The sequence below is a fragment of the Chaetodon auriga genome, chromosome 10 (assembly GCF_051107435.1).
Source record: "Chaetodon auriga isolate fChaAug3 chromosome 10, fChaAug3.hap1, whole genome shotgun sequence".
NCBI lineage: Eukaryota > Metazoa > Chordata > Actinopteri > Chaetodontiformes > Chaetodontidae > Chaetodon > Chaetodon auriga.
Window position 1 is genome coordinate 22,857,122 of NC_135083.1, and position 23,079 is coordinate 22,880,200.

General features: G+C 41.0%; 2 protein-coding genes across 3 annotated transcripts in view; one reads left to right on the forward strand and one right to left on the reverse strand.

Moving 5' to 3' along the window:
- Positions 1–13,063, reverse strand: part of plxnb1a (plexin b1a) — a 61,814-nt gene extending 48,751 nt beyond the window's left edge. For both annotated transcript variants that reach the window (XM_076741617.1, XM_076741616.1), the window contains exon 1: positions 12,841–13,063. The gene's annotated coding sequence lies outside the window, so the exon portion shown is untranslated. The remainder of the gene's footprint in view (positions 1–12,840) is intronic.
- Positions 13,064–15,086: 2,023 nt separating this feature from the next.
- On the forward strand, positions 15,087–23,079 carry LOC143327464 (mitogen-activated protein kinase 14A). The gene is made up of 12 exons (XM_076741817.1): positions 15,087–15,304; positions 16,157–16,286; positions 17,068–17,126; positions 17,373–17,484; positions 19,272–19,301; positions 19,963–20,010; positions 20,164–20,278; positions 20,409–20,480; positions 21,090–21,169; positions 21,335–21,413; positions 21,695–21,868; positions 22,113–23,079. Exons 1-12 carry the CDS (start codon positions 15,171–15,173, stop codon positions 22,172–22,174), a joined length of 1,095 nt encoding a protein of 364 aa, XP_076597932.1. The 5' UTR covers positions 15,087–15,170; the 3' UTR covers positions 22,175–23,079.

A 23,079-nucleotide genomic window follows, 5' to 3' on the forward strand; every position in this document is an offset into this window, starting at 1 on the left:
AGACGCAAAGAATGACAGGAGGGAGGGATGGAGGGAGGGGAGAGAGGCAGACGGACATGGCCTATCTAGACATGCTTCTGTTAGAAGAGGGGGAGAGGAAGATCCATTTAGATGGGACACAAAGGCAGAAGGCCATGGTGTGTGTGTGTGTGTGTGTGTGTGTGTGGAGGGTGTATAGGATAACCCACTTGAACACCCATTAGACATTCAGAGTAAGGATTTTTTGGCTACGATTTAAGTTAGGTTGGTCAAGGGTTAAATTTAAAGTTTGTGTAAGATTGGGAATGACTGTGGTCAGCACAAAAGAGAGTGTGTGTGTGTGTGTGTGTGTGTGAGAGAGAGAGAGAGAGAGAGAGGGAGAGAGAGAGAGCCTGGTAGGGGGTGATTCAGCAGCTGGACAAACAGAGTTGATCCAACTACTGTTCAACTAATGGAAACCACTGACGGCCTGGAGCACACTCACTCACAGACACGCGCACACACACACACACACACACACACACACACACACACACACACACACAACAACAACAACTTCTGGTCTGTTTCTCATATTGCATTCACCCACTTTCATGTGAAAGCTTGATATTACAATAATAAGCAGCATGCATAGCTTGTGGGCTGAACCTGGTGGGAGGTATCATTTGTGTAAACCCTGAACAACACTGGGAGGGGTCAGTGTGTGTGTGTGTGTGTGTGTGTGTGTGTGTGTGTGTGTGTGTGTGTGTGTGTGTGTGTGTGGGTGGGTAGGGTGGTGGGGGTGTGAGGGGTGGAGGGTGGTGGTGGGGTCACTGTCCAAGGGAATATCCACCAGATAATATTCTGTCGTTCATCTCCATGACTCCCACGTCCCCTTGAAATCATGAACTGCTATTTTCCCTCTTTATATCAGTCGCAGTGCAGCGCTGCTCTGATGACACTGTGATAGCAGCTGCAGTAGTATCTTCTCATTATATTTCAGATACAACCTAACACGACTACTGCAACTGCTGAATTTGTTACATTTTCATGTGATGATGTCAAACACCAACACCTGAAGCATTCATCGAGTTGAAACAAGCAATTTAAGACAAGTTTGTGAATTTAAGAGAGTTTGATGAATACAACTAAGATCACTTGAAAAGAAAGAGTGATTTAGGATAAAGAGTATAAAATGTTCTTGCATCATGGGGCCAATTATTTCTCAAAGAAAGACTCCTTGATGAATACTGTACAGCAATGCTCTGTGAAATGTCTTTATACGGCAAAGTCACAGAAACATGATTTTAGTCTACTAATGAAGCGAAAACAATCTGACAAAAGACTTTCATCCCTGGCCTTCCTACAATCTGCTTCATTTCCTTCATCTGTCATTCTGCTTTTCTTTGAAGCATTCAGTAGAACTGTAAGAAGGAGATGAGTAGCTGTTGCTGTCCAACCGCTGACTTTACTGTGGGCAACATTTTCACCATCTGCGCAGAAGAGCAGAGATACAGAAATGTCAAGCTGTCGCACATTCAGGACGGTAATGATCCAGTTACTGTGTTTGTGTCATTTCCTCCTGTTCTCTCACTGTGTGGTCAGCTGTGCTGTAACCACTGTGAAAATCTATACTCCCCTTCTACACCCAGACACACTGCAGTCTGTTTAGTTAGCTCCCTCCAGACTGCTGGACCACTCCTCCTGTTACATCCGGAAAATCTAAACAAAACACTGAGCATTAATGCTGAGATGTTGATCAGTGCCAATGAATTAACCATGACTCAATGTTTCAACCGCCTGCTGAGATCTGTGGCTTTCAGAAGTGATCACTGATGACTGGCCAATGACAAAAACAATTCTAAAACCAGATGTTATTCATCCGTTCACTGTGATACTTTACATTGGACAAAATTAGCCAAACATTACAGAACTTGACATTCTTATTTTGGGTTCCTTCACAGCTTAAAAGGCAGGTCCCTAAATCTATTTGGCCCTGCCAAGCTTTTGTCTGCCAGTCGCATTTTGTGTGTTGAATGCACTTAAAGCTTCCATAATCAATGTTTTTTTTTAATAATTGATCAAATGACTATGTGTATGTGAAAGGTGTCGCTCATAGTAACAAAAAAATCAACTGATCAATTCAAGACACAATTCAGAAGAACCAGACTAAATGGCTTGTAATATATGAGCAGCACATAATTACAATACTGACCTACTGAAGACATCAACAAATCCAGCCAAAAAAACAATTTCCACAGGGGCTCTGGGTTGCTCACGTCAATAATCTTGGCTTCATGTTAATAAGCAGGCATGTTTTCATCGTGGCTAGCTGCCAACTGGATCACAGAAATGAGGCAGACTTTGCGACTGCCGTGGTCAAACCGGTCAAACAAACCATCTAAATGATTTCCTCCTCCTTCTGCTGCAGCTGCCGCATTTGGAGGAAACACACACAAAATCATGGCCCTCTCTGCAAAACTCTGCCAACGGGCCAAGGTTCTTTACTAAATTATACCGTTGAGCACAGAACAGTATGCTTCTCCTCTCCTCTCCTCATCTAATAAAACAGTGAGCGAGCAGTCACTCACAAAGGCTTGGGATAGTTTGGCAGAAAAGCATCTATCTGTCAGCTCCCGTGAGCCAGAGAACAAGGTAATTTAAAGCCACTTTTCAGGTTCAATACCAACCTTCCGGATAAATCATACATCGAATGAGATCAGCATTTCCTGGTGAGCTACTGTTCAACAGTAAGTGGAATGCCAACATTTATAGCGCAACTCAACAAAATACTGCACAGTCAGTGAGGACATTCCATTTACATCATTGTAGATGGTTAAAAAAAACCAAGAAAGTGGATGGTGATCATAATGGACAGTGATTATTATCAAAGTTTTCTATGTTTGTTTGCCGGACAGACTTTCTATATAGAGTACTTTAAAATGATCCATTGGGTGATACAACTCTCAGATCAAAAATAATGTATTCAGTGAGAAGTGTCATAATGTCCCTGACAGAAAAGCAAAATGTAATTTTACCCATTTCAGAGTTTTTAAAAAGAAATGTAGCAGCAGCACTTTTGAATACATCCAAAGGTTAACTTGACTGTCCCCATTTGCATAATGATTGCTGTGACTGGTCATATAGCTCACACTGTCAAGATCATTGCTGATCATGAAAAACGTGACGTACACTAAGTTCTATCTACTGTAAAAAAGCACTGGCAATCATAGGCATGAACGGTACACAGATGTTTCTATTCATAATAATCAGAAATAGGGCCAATTACTTAGACTCTATTGAGCAAAAGGGGCCCTGAAAGAATTACAAGTATGGCTTCATGGTTTGAGTCTCACACTGCAGGATTTGAGCAGCAACCATTAGAAAATTTAAAACCTACGTGGTGAAGTATCATAATCAATAGATAAGTGCTGACAAGACGTCAATGATGACTCAGGTCAATATCTACCAGCCAATCATGAAGTGACAAATGTGTAACTTGTGCACCCTCACAGAGCAACTCTGGGTCATAATCTTATTCTAACCTGTGATAAAGGCTGGCACATCTGCAGCCACAAGGTTGAGTCAAAATCAATTAATTTCAATGGGATCAGTGCAATTAGTGGCTTTGCTTGCAGGGGTAACGTGAATGCACACAAGCTCAACTTTGGTAAACGTTGGTTTGTGAAATTGAACCATTGAACAATAGCTGACATCTGACCGAACAAAAGCTGGAGAGTCCAAATGAGGGAAGCTATTGTAGCTTATTAGCTGTGTTGCACCATTCAGTTTACTTCATCTCCATTGTCAGACAGTAAACTGCCCCCAAAAAGAGACATGACTTACAGACAGCCATGTGAAAGGAGTCCATGGGGGAGCGTTAACAACAACACTAATAAACTTGTTATTCGACAGTTAGCACGCCGTTAGCAAGCTTGTTAACTCTGAGAATTTGTATTTCCCTCTTCAATATAACTTTTTATTGAGTGAAATGATTAACAATCCTGAGAACAATGTGCCAGGGGAGAGTAAAAATAGAAAAAAGCTTGGAAAACTATTGTAACTGACTAGCAGACCTGCATGTTAGCATTTACCTCACCAGCTACAGTAGTTCACCAACCAGCCCAGTGAGAAACATTCATTCATTGTGTTGCCAAGTATGTTGTGAAGGCACGCAGAAGTGTTCACACAAGGGGTGGGCAATATGGCCCAAATCCTCTATCACAGTATATACAATGTATTTATCATGGTACAATAATTGTTCTCTAAATACTATTAAGAAATTGTATAAAATGACTTTTTTCACATATGAGAAGGACTCATCTGTACAGATGAATGATTTCTGCCTTGATATCAGTATTACATGTATCCACAATATCAACTGAAGTGTGGAAAGTATTATACAGATGTGCAGGAAAAAGTCTGAAGCAGCTAAACTATATGCAACATCATCGACACACCCACTCACTCACTGTGTTGCAGGGTAACAGCGCAGAGACTGTGAATGATTATGTGTGAATACGGCTTAAGGGATATCTCCCACGATGGAAACGGCATTGCAAAATCTCTGCCACTGGACACAATTCTAACATTGCACGGTAGTTCAAACCACTTTGTGATGTGACAAGGCCTTAAAAGGTTGTTAGTGACTATCAGTTGACAACATCAACTATATAAAATACGTAGACTCCATGACGTCACCCACAGGTTTCTTCCCATCATGAAGCTCAGTGACGTCACTGTCTTGGCAGTGCCTGACTCAACCTAACTCCCGCCTTATCCAAACAAGGGCAGAGGTGAAGCGCGGGTGGAGCGAATTCCCATAACTATGCAGATTACGTAGAGACTAAAACAATTTCTGTACTAGACTGTCAATGCATTTCTTTCTGCTGTAAAGTTAGGCATTTTAAAATGGTGATTTATGGGGACTGGCTGACCTTGGAGCCAGTCTGTGGTGGTTCAAGCAGATGCAGTTTTTGGCACTTCTTTGTTGGTTTCATTTTTCAGGCGCACGGTTTGCTGCTTGTTTGAGAACTATAGTGATAAAACCTTACATGTTTGCTCATTGAGATATTTGGTAAGAAGTCAGTGTTGGTTTGTCCATTGCATCCTATGGTTTGCAAATCACAGTATACCAATGAACTGATTTTGATGTAACAAAAACTACCTACATGTTGTTTTGCTTTTAATGCTTTTAAATGAATGCATAGCCAGCTTTATCTGGCTTAGACAGTGAGTGGACTTCATACTGGGTGGCTGGCAAACTCACCCTGGAGGTATTATGGTTTAATCTTCAACCTTATTACTTTTCCCTCAGCTTTTCATTAATCAGCAGGAGTCTTAAGAGGATTTACTTTCACTAACATCACAACATAAAAATCTGAAGTACCAAGTGAGCTGATTCCGCAATGTAAACACTATGAGAATCCTCTTAAAATACAACTGCACCAAGATAAAAACTTGTAAGAAGTCAAAAAAGATGCCGAATAGGTTAATTTAATAAAGTCATAAGATACAATCAAAGTAATGTCCTATACTGGAAGTAATACAGCAACAGATAATATATTTGAAGTCACATCAATGGCAAATATCACAAGAAGAAATGAAAACTGATTATATAATTCACTGGGCCAATGTCAAATAGTAAAAATAGGACTCCAGACTTCATTTAACTCTGTATAAAATCCAAACAGTCATGGGTCACAAAACACCATTTATATCAGGGACTGTTTATACAGTCTGCACAGTCGGCAGATAATCAATGAGCTAATCAAGAGTCCTAGACAGATGTGGCCCTGCAGGAAAAGATTCTTCTCATTTCATCCCCTTCTCGTAAGTGGCCAAAGGGGATTTAACCTATCCACTCTACTGGGATCTAACTGACACTGAGAATCCTCTTCACAGCTGATAAACCTGAGGATCAGATGAACCCCCATACAACAGAGCGCCCCTGCAGACAATCAGAAAAGAAAAGCTGACTTAGCACTAGCCTCTGGACCTGCTCTGTGTGTACAAACAAGTAAATTCCAAATCCATTAGCTCGACTGACAGCGAAGCAAAGCAGTTGAGTCGGATTTGTTTGATCAATCAATTCCCAGAGTGTTATCTTGACAACTGTGCAAATGATATTGATCATTCATTGACCATTCATTCTCACTCCTTGTTAGCATAAGTAATTAATTCCAGCCTGATCTTGAGAACTAACAATAACACAAATCAAATATCAGTGGAGGTGTCAATTATCGGGTCAGATTCCAGGGCATTGACGACAGTAGCTAGTACCACCAAAGCTACAGCTCACACCAGAAACCAGACAGACAAATGCAGAGGCATTTATTCAAGAAAGGGAATGCTCCACCTGTGAGTCAGTCAGATCGCTAGCATAGCTCTACTGGGGCCAAAGACAACTGTCCAGGGGCCTGTGGCAGCGTGTCAGGGGCAACAGCTTACGAGGAAGAAGGTTTATGTTTCGGGCTATTGGCAACTGGACCCACGTACTCAATGTAGCTGTCCAGAAGTCTAGGCACCAAGGACTCAAATATAGACAGAAGTGAAACAGACAGTATTCTAATCCTATTCAAGTTATTCATTTGGCTAACACAACAGGTTCACAGTCCATCAGCCCCTGATCACTATTAGTTAACTGGTGCATCACAAGCTGAGAAGTTAGGGAAAAAATAACCAGGTCAGTTGTGCTCAAGAGTTTCAGTTTGCACAGCAGCAGCAATTTCACTCAATGTTCAGTGCAAAATCTGCACAGAAATCAAACTTGTCATTGGGAAAAATTGCATTGCAAACATTGCAGCTTTCATATTAACAGGATCAAGATTTCATTCCAGTAATGTTAGGTGTTGCAATAAATTACCCTAAGTACACAACAGGAACATCTATATATTCTGAATCTATAGTGGACTGGAAAGAGCCTAAGGCAGCGATACAGAAAAGGGCAGCTGCCTGGGGGTTTAAGGTTTTGTCTAGAGGCTGGGCTGAGGCTCTCTGGGGAGCTGGGTAAGGGGACAGGGGCTGTGGCTGGTGGCATAGTACATACACAACTGTCCCGGGGCTGAGGGCTGCTTCAGAACGAACAAAAAAAAAACAAAACACCACACCCTCTGGGTTTAATATGGATATGCCCTCTTCTGACCGAATATAAGAGGATTAGATTTTCAAAAAGGATTACATCAGTGAGGGTTAATCTTTACCATAGTAGATGCATACTTTTAACTTCCAAACAGTGACAAATCCTGCTGATGTAATTAAATGGTTTCTGAGATGTTGCTCATTTTGAAATCATAATTTCTAACTTTTGTCAAAACATTTATGAAACTGTATGATTTTATTTGAGATTTGCCTATTTTTAAGTGAAGCTGGCAGGCATAACAGGATAGCAATATAACAGTCTCCACAGTTAGGTGTAGGCCAGTAGGCAAAAATAGGCAATTACCTGGAGTCGCAAGTGACTTAATGCTTCCCTACCCCAATACATCAAATACAAATAGCTGTCAAAGTTCTCATACTGTAGATCAGAAAATAGTATATTATTCCAGCTTTGTGTGCACATGTAAGGGACAAAAAATGTGGGAGTTCATGAGCATCTTGTACAATAAAGGAGAAAGAAGGCAGACAGCAAGACATTCTGCCTGCACATAGCTGCTAAACAACACCGCGGCTTGCACAAGCTTTGAACATCGGTGCCTATGATGACTCTTTCATTCAACATGCAAAGACATGTTGTAAACTTCGCTAGTATATTCACTAGCTCACATTCAGACACTTTGCAAAGTAAACTTTATGTTGTACCAACTCTTGAACCTGTGACACTGTCCTCTCACAGTGAAAGTACCAGACTCAAATGCTGTCTCAAGTCCACGAACGTGAGGCAAGCAATGTCTTCCTACCTGTAAGAGCCCTTCATTATGTTTCATTTACTGAGTATGTACAATACTCTCCCAGATAAAATATCAGATACAGTATATTTCAGTAAACTTTGCAGAGGATCATGGACACCAAGTCTGTCTGATCGTGGGAAAATTTGTCTTAGGTACTATGCAGCAGAAAGAGGAAATTTTATTCTAATGTCAAAACAGAATTGTACCTTTTGGAGTACAAAAGCTTCTTGCAGGGACTGAACCCTGGAAGTGCCTCAGGGTATGCTTTCTTGTAAGCCAATTTGTGTAGCCCTTCCATTTGTGACTTCAAAAAGTAATTAAATACCCCAAGCGACCCAAGTGTACCTTTAAGAACATCAAGCAATATTGAAAAAAAAATCAGTGTACCACTATTTTTTCACTCCCCCTCCCACAATTAAGAATAGACATATTTCCCTGCACTGCTGCTCCAGGTAAGTTAACTCCCACTTTTAGCCTGGGGAGGATGTAGACAAAAAAAAAACAATGCAGACAGACCAAACAGACTGAGTCACTCAAGGATCCCTCAACAGCTCTCCAATTGTGAACACTTCTAAATGTGTTTGATGGGGCCGAGCCAGAAGCAGCACTGCTGAGGAATAATCTCAGATCTGTGGAGAGTTGGGTCTGGGCGCCTCCATCGATGTGCCACCTTATTAACTGACTTTAGCAAATGTACCATTAGTTCAGGCTGAATTCATAAAAATAAGTACGGTTAACTATCAGGAACTACTTTGTACCCTTCTGGTGGATCCAAAGCATGCATCTGGCCTCATGAGGGTCCATTATGTTTCATGATACATCTCTGTATGTACTTTTCATGACAAAAGTCCACTCATCCTGTACCTCTGTTTTGGACTGTGTATGGTTAATAGGATGAGAGAATGCAAGGGATTTCCCTTTAAGTACAGTGGATAGAAGCTTGCTGCTAATGAAAAGAAGCATTTATTAGGCTGCCAATCTGTCTGTCAGCCAAACTCCCTCGAGGGCTTGTGCCCAGCAGATAGCGAGCATATCTGAGCCAGGGTCAATCATTTGTAAAGCATTTCCACTGTGCTTGTAAAAATGATAAAGAAGTGGCTTGGGGTTACATTGTGGTACACAGAGGGGAGGAAAAAAAACGGGTTTGGGATTTGCACAATACTGCTCATATTCCTTATCTTTTCAGGGATTCCTGTGGCCACCGTGGTGCCCCAGCAAGTGTTCTCTGCAGAATCTCCTCTCCCACACCCCATTACAGCACAAACACAGGCCACACACACACACACACACACACACACACACACACACACACACACACACAGAAGAATGCACCATGAGGTACCACCAGCTGTTGTGGTGACCAATATGGGGAACGCCCAAAATACTTCTATCGTCAAAATCTGGCATGCACATTCTCTCTCATACACTTGCACACCTACAGTAAGATCAACATGGTCGTGTTCTTTACACTGCATGATTTCTTGTAAGATGTTTTCCTGCCTGTTATAGCAGTTAAGCTAATAATTACTATGAAATCACACCAGACTTATCCAAGTCACCAACACAGCCATTCATTAACAGGACAAGAGTTTCATCAGAAACCCAGCAGGTCATCATATCCCATGCAAGTTATTTATTTCCTGTATTGGTGACAATTTACCACCCAACTGACTAAACGCTTGTAGGACAGAAGTGCTAAATATATATCTAACATCCTAGTACAGTATGTGACACATGAGATGAACAAATGAGAAATCCTGCTGAGGAGAGCTCACTTGGCATCTGATTTCAAAAGCATTAACACTTGTCTTCCTTTGTTGGTCCCACTCATTTCCAGTTCTCATGCTGTTGAAAGGCAAACTACTTAACCTACAGTGTGCCCAACACTTGACACCTGTCAGTCATAATACCCCGCCCTTGCTGCATAAATGCCCAACAGTCTTACTTTTATGATTCATACAACATATAACTGGCTGGAAAACGGTAGGTTCAGCTGCAGAGCATCGCTTTTCAATGACCAGCTGCAGCTGAAGTGGCCTTCGACCCATTCCTCTATGTTTGTCTGAGAGGTTTGAGGTCCGGATGGTAACCTAACCACTTCCTCTATGCCACCTAATGACAATAATCATCCCACAGTTTAACTTCAAAAGCTCTGCATGCAGAAATGGTAACAGTCAACAATATTATATTGGATTTTGAGGGAGAAAATTTGTCATGTATGGAGGTCCGAAATTGACAAAGTGTTGAAAGGTTATCAGACAAGTCAAATGCATATATGAGTGGATACATCTATAAGTAATATTGTTAGTTATGTAATAACAATGGAGTGTATAAAAAAGATAAAACTTCTTACCTTAAAATGTAATCCAATTTAAAAATAAATTTAAATTCTATTTATTTTGTTTTGAGTTATCTTTTATTAGTTCATTTCATTTTCCAGCTCCTGAAGTTTTCTAATTTTTTGGTCTTGGCACACACTAATCATTTATGTATTTGCTACACTCCCCAAACAACATTTTCTGTTTCCTCAACATGTTTAATTTTTCTGAATGCTGAAATGATAATGAGATGGGTGTGCCAATATATGTCCAGTGCAATGAATGGACCAGGGTGTATGTGTCATGTCAATCATCTCTACACTTTACATCATCGTACGCCGTAACATCACGGTATAAACTCTTGCCTCAGGACCAGAGGTATTCTAGCTGGAGAATTAATGCTAATAAAGTTAGCTGGCTACTTTTACTAAAGACCCATAAAATCACAAATGCCTACAAAATGTCAAGGATAACACAATTAGGTCCAGGACTAATTTCCATTGTGGTCCTTGATCAAGACAAAAGACTTGAAGATGAAGATAATGTGATGAAGACAGAATGTATGTCTGTGAACTTCCAAGTAGCATTAGCTAGCTAACTTGGTTGACCTTAGCTTGCCATCTTAAATTTCCCATGAAATGGCTAGTGGAGTGTGATTTACTTTCACAAATTAACCTGTTTCCCGTAAAAACAAGAAGCGAGGGAGTGACTTGTCACGGTTATTGCTGGGCGTTTACAGTGGCCAACAGAGTGGACTGTGCACTAAATGTACACCCCAGCCCCTTCTATGAATACATCCATGGCGGCAACTGCAAAAGAAGAGTTTTTTTTGCATTTGTCTGACCAGATACTGGCATATAGGTGACATACAGCGCAAGACATATGTGGTAAAAACACATCAATTTTGACTTCATGGGAACTTTAAATGCATTTGCTACTGTTAAGTGATGCCACAGCAGTAAACACAGTATACAGATGACTAATATTAAGTGCTGATGTGATTTTATGAAGAAAGTAAACTGTATTTTATTGACGGATTGGTAAAGGAAACAAAGTATTAAAGTTTCTAATTTTTTTTACATTTAATTTACATTCAAATTTAATTATTTAACTAAAAGTATTTTTATTGATGTATTCCGTTGTATTTTCGACCTTAAAGGCTTGTTTTGGAGCTCCACACAGTTATCTTAGTTCACCTGGCAAATTGGACTTCAGTTTGTGAACAATCTAACTTCTCTACACACTACAGTCTCTGATAATGCCATAAGCACTCACACTTTCATTCATCCCCCACAGTCAAGTGTGGGTAATGTGATATCGTGCTTCTGGAACAGACCCTTAGCAAGCAGATGGCCATCTATTCAAAAATGTCTGGATATTGAAACCCCAAGCAAAACCACAGAAAAGAAGAGACTGAGGTTCAAGGCTGGGCTTTCCAACAACGAGAATCTTTATAAAGGTTGTATATGAATTTGTGCTCTCAAAACGTTCAACCCTCTTCAAATATATTTGCCAAGAGATGCTCTTCTCCACAGCAGTGTCTGCCTCACAATAAGAGGAGAATATTCCAGTGTTTGGAATGAAAATGAGATGCTTTGGAGAGGCTTTGACTTTGATACATTTCTAAGCTGTTTCCCGTTTGCAAGATAAAATCCAACAGCTGCTACAGAAGATGGGAACCAGCTGCCGAACTTAACTCCATTTTCCTTTTTTAGCCATTTCCACAAAATCATGAACGCATCCCACACTGGAGAGGTTTCTCACTTCAGATTGAGCAGGCTCATGCATTGCAGGCTCATCAGGTGCAGCACACACACTGAGAGAGGGCTCCTCTGAAAGCCAAGCCTCACCTTGAGCAGCTGAAATCATTGCACATGACTGGCTCTAAACACACACTCCCCCTGTGACAGAAGAATTTCAACTGGTCTCTGCAAGTCGAGGGACAGACTAAACTGGCTGTGAAGCTTTGCCTTGAGAAGCAGAGCAAATAAAGGATGAAGGCCAACTTCATCATTTTGTATGGGGTGATAAAGCTGTTTGAGTCCTCCTCATATTTCACCAGGAGAAATCTAAACATTCCCTGTTCATCATCATCACCATCATCACACATCAGTGCCAGACATTCCTGGAAATAACCACACATCTAAAAGCCACTAAACTCTTGTCAAGTTCAATGAACGCTACCAACGCAGATCCCTACTGTTTTCTAACTGAGCCAATAAACAGGCAGCTGTGTGTGTCCAGCAGAATGCTAGCAGGTGAACAAGGCATTTGACATTTGGCTCACACACATTCCTACATCAGATGACAAAAGCCCAGTGCTCACCACAGTCCAAAGCTGCCGCACACACTGGAGTGAGCAGTGCTGTCTGAGGGTGTGCTCGGTTATTATTAAACATTATCCTGACAATTTAGTTATACTGAAAAACATTAGAATAACTTCAAACAAACAAAGCATATGAGTGTTTTGAGATTTTCTGCGCCCACCTAAAAGCAGAACTGACATTTCAGACTAATAAAGCAGTTTATGATGTGAATGGGGAATTCAGAATGCTGCTCCTGAATGTAACACGCATCACATCATCAAGTGTCGCGCTGGCATGGCTGATATCAGGGTTTTGTCTTTAGCAAGCAAAAGTGGCGCCCATGTTAATAAATGGTGGCCTTGAACTTACCTGTTGGGTCGGTAAAGTGCGTGAATCAGCCGTCCATGGTGTTGAGTGAATCAGCCTCACATCCACGCGAACAAGCGGAGGAACGTTATCTGATGAGCTCCAGCTCCACTTCACGTTAATCTTAGTTTTCCTTCAAAAACCGGCGCAATTTTTTTTAGAGAGTAACTGCCCTGGAAGAAGAGACAAAGTCCGAGTACACAAAGTGTTGGTGCGCGTGTGTGTGTGTGTGTGCGCGAGTGTGTGTGTATGTGTGTGTTCCCGTCAGGACATGAGGCAGCCTCTGTTGTTTGGCCGCACAGACGCGCAGGACAGGCAGGTCTCCACTTGAGGGAGCGGACAGCTGAGACAAGAGACACGGAGTCAGACAGGGTGGGACAGGAAATGGCATGTGCCGCCTTCAGAATAAAGGCCCAAAACCTGTTACCTGAAAAGGAACAATGGCTAATCGATTATGTGTGACAATTAAACCGATATTGTGAAGCGCTGTCGTGAAGTACGATTTAAAACTTCCTGTAATTCTTCAATATGCTGTTTTATACTTCTACTTCAGTACAAAGGCCTTCTCTGAAAAGTTACAAAGTCCATTTCCGGATCCCGATCATTAATGAATTATGATATACTATTGCAGATTAAAATTACCCCCACCTTTACCAGCAGCAGCATTAAGGTGATGTGCACATTAAAGGACTCAATAATCGGGGTTCAATTGTCTAATAAACTTTAAAGATTGTAGTGCTTGTAAACAGTATTTGTACAATGTAATATTGCTGCTTTTACTGAGGTAAGTTTGAGCTTGAGCTCTGCTTTAGTTTATCTTGAAAGAATTTCACTGTAGCTCTGCTACATGAATTCACAGTCTCACTTCTGCACCTGTAAATGTGCTTAACACAGGCTTTTATTTTGAAAATGCTCCTCAGACACATGTGTCTGCCTCCGCTGGCTTGACACTGGGCTGCTGCTGTTCGCAGTCTGACTGCCTCTGAAAGCCTCACTCTGGATTCACTGGACAAACATTAACTTAATTAAAACTTACTGTAATAAGGAACTTGGTTCTGTGATCATGCGCACACTGTCAAGTACATTTCAAAACACACAACACCTATGAAACGTGGATTTGTACATGCTGACAGGTCTGCAGGGTGTCTGATGTCAGTATCTTTTCCCCTCGCAGTGTGGATGGTGGTCTATGCTTGACCACAGAGGTCTTGATCAATTGGTTCAAATTCTGATGATGATTTTGTTTTTCTTATAATCAAGCCAAATATTGTATTCGTTTAATTCTGCACAGCACACAGCATGCTCCAATAACTAGAGTATGTTGGCATTTATAGTAATTTTGCTCTGTGGTGGCAAACATAAAAACATTTTTTTTTTTTTTTTTTATTTGAGTCTCTACCTCCAGCTTTGAAATCCATCGAGACAAAAATGAACAATGACTTAAAGACGGGGGGACCCTCCCCCTTTTATAGGTCTACCGGAATGACGTGTGACTGCCCTCTGCTGGTCCGAGTCTGTCCCCCAGGTGAGAGGTTTAAAGTTGTGTATGCAAGTATCTTACATGCTTTAGGCCAATATGTCAAAGAGTTTAGTTTTTAGAAGTACAAACTGACAATATACATAATTAAATACTGAGGAAAAATATGTCAGTGAGTCAGAAACTTGTACTTAATGTATTCAAAGTAAAAGAAAAATGTCCCCTGTGACTGTTACACTATTATACATCACATCACATAGATTATTATTACAGATGAAGTGTAAAAGCATTGATTTTACTGCTGTAGTTGACTGAGATGGAGCTCATATTTAACTATTTTGTTTAAAATTCAGGAAAGAGTGAGAAGTTCCATCAGAGTTGCCAAGAGTCCAGTGTGACACCTTCACAGTGCTTGTTCTGGATAACCAGCAGTAACCAGCAAGGAATAAAAAAAGAAAACGTTTCCACTGATTAATCAACTAATCCTTTCAGCTGTACTTATACAAGTGGCCAGCAAAGCTTAAGTAAATGTACTTCGTTACATTCCACCACTGCTATTACTTGCATGATTTTTAATCTCCATATTGTCCATCAATTCTTGTCATTTCTGTGAAACGCTCAGAGGTTGTGGACACCGCTCAGGTGTGCACCTGTCTGTGACAGCTGATAGGTGGAGGCAATGACAGCTCACCATGTGACGAGGGGGCAGGCTGCGCAGCACCGGGGGCGTTTCCTGCCTGCGCGGCTCGCATCTGTGCCGCCGGATCTCACCTGGCAGGTTGAAACTTAAGGCCTGGGGAAAAAAAAAACGGTTTATGACCAAAAACCCGACTGGAAATTTAACCACAACAGCGCCATGCAGTCTCCAGAGAAGGATTCCCCCGTCAGACCGGGATTTCACAGGCTGGAGATCCAGAAAACGACGTGGGACGTCCCGGAGAGATACACGGCGCTGCGGGCGGTCGGCTCCGGAGCGTACGGGACAGTTTGGTGAGTTTACGCGGGGAGGGGTCACACTAGTCCAGCCACACTGACGAAGAAAGCGTCGCAGAGCTTGTTGCAGGCAAAGTGCAAGCTACTCAGGGCTTTTAGTCTAATAATCCTCAAATACATTTTAATCCTGAGGATTAAAACTCTCACAAAATACCAGATATGAAGTCTATAAATTATACTGACAATCAGCCCCATGCAGAAAAGTTATGTTCCTGAGAGTTTTATTTAATGTAGCCCAGCAGAGCACAATGAGGCTTTAAAGATCACAATTACAGACCTCCAACATCCAGAGATTATTATTATTATCATAGCAAGATAGACATGATGAATTGCGTGATATATGATGCCGTTTGTAAATGGTCAAAAGTGCTATCCTTTGTTTGGCTCTATCAATATTTGAAGGCTTGGTATCACAAATGGTTTTCAATAAGCTGTCCACATTTATGTAGGCCTTAAGTCTGCATTCCACTGCGGATTCTGCTGCATTCAGTCCAAGAGGCCTAGACTGACATCTGCTAACAGAAGCACTATTGTCCGCCTGAGGCAAGTCAGCAAGTCAATGCAGGTCCTCCCATAGGACAAGAATCTCTCCCACCAACACAGAGAAAGCCAGCCTACAGGAATCCAAGATATCTCAGACACAGTTCTGTCTGATGATAAGCCACTGACAGACAAGATCTCACTTCTGATCTGGTCACATCACTTTTTTATTTTTCTGTAAGAACAACAAGAAAAGCTCCAAACTTGTGCTCTTTTGTCTGTTTTCGATGATTCCAAATTGAATATCTTTGGGGCTTAGACCTTCCACTGCATGTCAGGCCCTTTGCACTGTGTTTCATTCCCCCTTAGTTCTTCCATTGACCAGAAGACCAGTGAGAAGGTTGCCATCAAGAAGCTGTATCGTCCTTTCCAGTCCCTCATCCACACCAAACGGGCCTACAGGGAGCTCAGGCTGCTCCGCCACATACAGCATGAAAATGTAAGAAGTTTGCAAAAATGTGGCCGTGGATGGAGGCGTCTGGAGGGAGTGGTATCTTCTTAGTTCGGGGGTCGACACAAGCAGATGAAAAACTGTACTGATATGATAGAATCCAGTGCAATAATCTACATTTTTGTTCAGACTCCCTGCCATACAGTGAGTTGTAATTTGTCCAGTCCTTATTCAACCAAGCAGATCAATCTTAAGAGAGAGATGAGAGGATTTTGAGTTCAAGCAAGCTTTGGTTATTCAACAAAAGCCCATTATCTCATCAGTGCTCACAAGCTGGGAGTGTTGTGTATTGTTGGAACCCTCATGGGTCAGTATTTTTGCTGAAGGAAGTACAAACACTTACATAACTGCCTCTGACTTGGCTGATGTTTGCAAGGCATCACTCCACACATATGGAGACATGTCAACGAAAGACTTGAGGTCCATTCTGTATCTTGTGTTTTTGTATTTAGAATAACTAGATGAACTAACTGTCTTTTAATTCAAGGACAATGATGTCAGTACTGGATGCACAAATGCTTATGAATGCTGGGAAATGCAGCCCAGACACATAACAACGATGACAGTGTAGCTTTAAGACGGACACTCTGAGACGTAGAATTGCAGCAGCCACAGAAACGTCAGTGCTGTAAACATGACATGAACGCTGGGTGTTACTCCAGGGTCGTGCCGCTAACACTGCACTACATGTGACCTCTTGACTCTTCATTGATTTGTGTTTTAACAGACATATCGGATGCTAATGTTTTCACTATGCTTTTCCTTGAAGGTGATCTGCCTCCTTGACGTCTTCACCCCGGACTCCACGGTGGAAAAATTCCAAACCTTGTGAGTGAGGAGCCAGAAACCACATTCTTCTGCTAAGTGTCGCAGCTTGTTGAGGCTCTGTGTGCATGTGTGTGCATGTATGAAATGTTCAAGCCAGGATGTGTGTGAACAAGCTTTTTCATGGTTGTTGTGGTTGGTTTGTGCAGTTTTATTTTCTCACTATAGAAATTAGCTCTATCTGTCTTGGCACATTTTTTGTCCTTCACCTATTGGTTGAACTTGTATTTCTTCCTCCTCTCTCTTAAGTTATATGGTAATGCCATTTGTAGCCCAGGATCTGGGCCACATTATGAAGAAGCGAAGATTAACTGATTGTATCATCACATACCTCTTCTACCAGCTTCTGAGAGGACTCAAGGCAAGTTTTTTTTTTCTGTATTGCTACACATACACATACTGTTAATACTAATACACATTCTAAAACCAATGTATGATATAGACAATAAAACTAGAACACTCCAACAGAGTTCTTGAAAATGCTTGAGGTTTCTGCAGACACATGAAGCATTGTTACTTCAAACCATTCAGTCCTGAAATGAAGCAAAGTCAAGTGCAGTTTCAGTGGGTGTAGGACGCTTTGCATCGAATATAGGGTTTTGTTTTTCTGTTTAAACATGCATTTCCCTGTAATTTGACCTCATAAAGCAAACACTGGGGACCTACACCGTTTTTGGGCCGAAGCAGGAATTGTCAGTCACACAACATGCTTGCACTAAAGGCAAGACAGTCCAAAAATAACATAAGACACTTCCTGATTAACTCTGCTAATCAAAATTGTTATATTAACAATGATGTGTGTAGGTGAAATGAGTCATTCATGACAAACCCACACTGACTCTGGGTTTTCCTTTGCTCCTCAGAGCCTTTTAGCATCTTTGTACAACACTGTTTAGAGTTTACTCCCCACAACTTGACTATTCTGACTCACTTTCACCTCATCTGTTTTAATACCTCTGATAAATCCACTGTACACTGCCTGCCCAGCAGCAAACAGCAGACTGACAGTTAGTGACTGGACATGGTGGAGCATTTAGCTTTTAAGAGATGGACATTTCCTTTAGGAACGTGTTAAATGAAGTGGGAATACTGGATTCATTATTCATACATTGGCACAAAAAAAATCTCCAAATGAATACAGTGTTGCTCGATATCTGCTGGATGTCTGTGAAGTCTGCAGTTTTTTGTCACTTGTTTCCAAAGTGCTTAACGGACCAGTGTGTACTATTTAGTGCCATCTAGAGGTGAGGTTGCAGATTGCAACCAACTGATTTCCCCTCACATCACCCTCACCAATGGTGGCAGCTAGAGCCAATGCTTGGTTTGTCCCTTCTAGACTTCTGCAGAAGCATGGCGGGGCAACTTATTTTCAACCTGTCATACTCTAATGAAAACATAGTTATGAATATTATTAGATTATATTTCACTTCTGCCTGTGGATCCCCTTGAATCCTGCGCTTTCAAGTATTTTGGTGTCTGTGGTGGCTGTAGTGGCTCACTGACTCCAGTGGCTTTAAATAAAAACCTATCAATACATTTGTATTAGAGGAAAGTTTGTAATTGTTCTGGTGACAAACAGCAGGATGCATCATTTTAGATTGTATTAATTTATTATCAAAGGAAGTGCACGGAAGCAGCTTGACCTCTCATTCAGTCAAGATGTCTTACCAGCATTTTAAGTGTAACGCCATCAGTGTAGGAACTCTAAATAGCATTCAGAGTGTGTGACTGCTTTACCTTTGTTTATGCCTTCCCACTCACTGCTAGTCAATGTGTAACCCAAAGTGCTCAATGGAAAAGGAAGAGGAAGCATGTTTTAAATTGGAAAACAAGCCTAGCTTGTTGTAAATTGCCCTTTGTCTCTGAATTAAACTGCAAACGTCTTTGATCCTGAGACATTTTCCCCCTTCTTATCTGTGTACGTATGTGTCCTTTGTGCTCTCTTTGTGCTGTGAGAGTCTGGTTTAGATCTGAGGGATGGAAAATATACAAAACATAGCCCTCACAAAGGGCTCTGGGCTACACCATGCTATTTGGAAAGCCATAAGCATGTGGGTCTGTGCACTCTGCTAAACTTGTGTATGTGCAGTATGTCTGATTAAGCTGTTATATACTGTGTGCTTACATCTATGTTCCTTTTCTTTACAGTATATTCATTCTGCAGGGATCATTCATCGGGTTGGTATCTGAACCTTCCTTTCATGGACACGTACTCAAGCTTTTGCGGCTCACTCACAATGTGGTGTTTACCTGACTTGTACACTTTAAGGAATAGTTTGACATTTTGGGTAATATACTTATTTGCTTTCTTACTGAGAGTTAACTCTGACAGAAGAATCAATCAGTCAACTTTCTGGATATCCCTAACCCTAACCCTAACCCATTACTCTTGTAGTATTGTGATTACTTCTACAGTTTGAGTTGGGCTTGTTGTCTTACCAGCATTTTGTAAAGGAAGTGTTAACTTCCCGTCCCTGGAGGTGGTGGCAGGCGGAAAGCTCGAGCCAAAGGAGGAGAAAACTCCTTGTCCTGTATAGTTACATGTTGTGTGTGCTGAGCTGTCTTACAAACATTGGCCATTGTTAAGCCTACGGCAGGATTTACGCAGACTAGCTGTTTCCTCTGGTTTTCACTCTTTGTGTTAAGCTTAGCTAATCAGTTGTTGACTGTAGCATCATATTTAGCATACAGAAATGAGAGCGTGTCTCTACATCTAACTCTCTGCAAGAAACAAGCGAACGTATTTCCCAAAATGTTGGAATATTGCTGTGGCTATTTCATAGCATATTTACTTCAAATCAGAATAGTCTTAAGGAATCTGATGTGGTTCTGATTTTAGGATCTGAAACCTGGTAACCTTGCTGTGAATGAGAACTGTGAATTAAAGGTAAGTTTAAACAAAAACCTCAGAGACATTGAACTCACCCTTTTCAAGGTGCAAAACAGTAGACACAAGTGAACTAAAATACAGTAAATTCAAAACTGAAAAATCAATTAATTAACTTTAATTAATCAGTTAATTCACTGTAACTATTGTCAGATCCTGGATTTTGGCCTGGCTAGACAGACAGAGAGTGAAATGACTGGTTATGTTGTGACACGCTGGTACAGAGCACCAGAGGTCATATTCAACTGGATGCACTACAGTCAGACAGGTAATAAAATCACCTTCCTGTAATGCAAAAAGTCATTTTCAGCTTGTTAAAAATATGATAGAATTTCACAACATGCTCCGAAAAAGTATTACATTTTTATTATTAAAATTCTCTGTGTCGTCCCTCACAGTGGATGTCTGGTCAGCCGCCTGTATCCTGGCTGAGATGATTACTGGCCAGGTGCTTTTCCCCGGACACGACAGTATCTTCACACATTCAGCTCACTGTGTTGTAATAAAGCTGTGTGTGCTCAGTTACAGTAGGCAGACACTCATACTGTCTCAGGCTATTTCAATCTTTAAAATATGGACACTTTTGTTGTTGTGATCTGCTGTCAGGTTTTTTTAACCTGCAAAAATTTTAGGTTTTTGCAGGTTCATTTTCTTTGCAACATTAAAAAATGAAAAAGAGGGTAAAACAAAACTGTTGCATTATGTGAAATGTAGGATCAAGTGTTTTTGAAGCTTCATCCATCATCTTTTGAGTCCCCCAGCTTTGTGGTGCAGTGCAAGTGCGGTACTAAATCACCAGAGTGCCCCTTTAACTCGACATTTCATTGAAATCAGTCCTTAATGCCTCAAAAATGTTTTTTTTTCCCCCTACATCCAGTCTTACACAACTGACACCAAAAGCTCAATTGCTAAACCTTAAAGCAGAAAATCTAAGCCAGTATCAGAAGCAGCTGCTAATACAGTGCTCCTGTGTCATGTGTGAGACTTGCACTTTCAGCGCATGTGCCTGCTCTGACATCAGATCCACTGCACACAGTCTACACTGTGCTTTATGAGGCTTCCTTAACCAGCCTGTTCAGGTATTGATCAGCTGAAGAAGATCCTCCGTCTGACAGGAACACCAGACTCCTCGCTGGTTCAGAGGATGCAGAGTAAAGATGTGAGTTTTCATATTTGGCATGTGGTCCAACTCATACAGTGTGTATTTCCAGATATCAGTGGAAAGCTGCACACAGTTTATTTTGACTTTCCTTGCCTCTTGTTTTTTTCTGTATGTTAAGTCATGCTTTGGAATGAAATGTAATCGCTCTTGACTGTTTTCCAGGCACAGTCATATGTTCAGGGACTTCCTCCACAAAAGAAGAAAAACTTCAAGGAAGTGTTTCTGTCCATGGATGAAAATGGTGCGTTGAACTGCCTCTATTTGTTTACTTCAAACTGAAATTCACCACATTTTTAATTGAAAAGTTGAATTTCTTTTGGGTTTACCTGATCCCTTTGTGTGCATCTGCAAAAAATTATCTACCAAGGTGAACCATCATGCCCTAAAAAGCCTTTAGAATCAGAATCAGTTTATTGTCAAGTTGGTTTCCACATACAAGGAATGTGACCATTATTTTAAAGTACTCACCAGGGAAAGTACAAAAGTTAAAATTTGAAGTGTTTTCTGTGTTGATGCTTGCAGCTGTAGACCTACTGGAGGGCATGTTAGTCCTGGACCCAGAGACGAGGCTGACGGCTAAGCAGGGACTGTCGCACCCTTTCCTGGCTGAATACCATGACCCAGAGTGCGAGCCAGACTCAGAGCTGTATGACGACTCATTCGAGAGCCTGGAGCTCGCAATTGGGGAGTGGAAGAGTAAGTATGACTGAGTAGTCATAGTCAAGAAGCTGAAAGTGTTACAGTGAGGTTGTGAGTTTAACAAAGCACATGTGAAGCTTAAACCATAACGGAGAAAATATTATCCCTTTGAATCTCAAGTATTACATCAGAAATGATCAGTACTTGGAGTGAAAGTATCAGGGATGTCTCTGTGCCACAGTCTCTTAAAAATAAATCTCCACTTTTTTAATGCTGCTTTCCTTTTTATTACTCCTATCAGGCCTCATCCACATGGAAATCATGACCTTTGACCCTGACAACCCCAGTAAGACAGCCATGTAGGATGCTGTGATGTGCTGGTGCCTCGCAGTGTTTGGTTATAATACATACGCACAGTGCAGAGGTAAACAACACTGTCATGCTCAGAGAAACGAATGCAAAACCCATAAAATATCTTGAATGTCAGTTGTTTTTTTGGTGCATCTGACATGTATTGCAATTAAAATGCATTTTACTAAAGGGCAGCTGGTGGCATGTAGAGGATAATAGAACACAGAGAAGCTAAGTTGTTATGATGGCAATAATTTTTATTCTGTAGTCTTTCAATGCAGTTGGCCTGCACCTCAAATCTGAGCAAAAACACTGAACCACTGAATTCTAAAATGACGTCTTCTCATTTCAAGAAGTGCAGAATATATTGACAAAATAACCTGAACTCAAGGTCCATTTACTTTCTTTATTCTGAGCCTTTTGAGCTCATCTCATGGTTTTCATCAGCACAACATCTCGCCGTTCCTCCTGTGAAACGTGAGATGATCCATCCATCCAGTGATGAAGACTTTGGGATGAGGATGAAGGCTATGAGAAAAGTAAAAAGTGGACCTTGAGTTTCATGAAATATCTATTTCTAAGGTCAAGGATAACGCTGCACCTTCCTCAGAATAATTTATTTACTGACTACTGTAAAGTAGATGATGAAAAATCATCATTTGGGAAATAACAAATGAATTACCGTAAATGTGGCTGAGCTAGACTTACTTGTATGATCTATACAAGTACATAGCAGACAGATCACCCTGCCTGACAATAAAAATATCGTTAATTACATTGATCTTTCTTCACAAGCACAATTACTGTATATCCTTTTGTATGCTTTGTGTAACATACTCTTATTATGTAGTGCATTTTCTCTTTAGGACTCATGTTGAAAGATGTATGAATTTATTTTGGATCATTTTTACTGTTGG

Excerpts from the sequence above, each read along its gene's own strand:
- LOC143327464 (XM_076741817.1), top strand. The coding sequence starts at position 15,171 with ATGCAGTCTCCAGAGAAGGATTCCCCCGTCAGACCGGGATTTCACAGG. Across the intron at positions 19,302-19,962 it reads CTGCAGGGATCATTCATCGG|GATCTGAAACCTGGTAACCT; the intron begins GTTGGTATCTGA and ends TTCTGATTTTAG. Across the intron at positions 21,869-22,112 it reads CGCAATTGGGGAGTGGAAGA|GCCTCATCCACATGGAAATC; the intron begins GTAAGTATGACT and ends TACTCCTATCAG.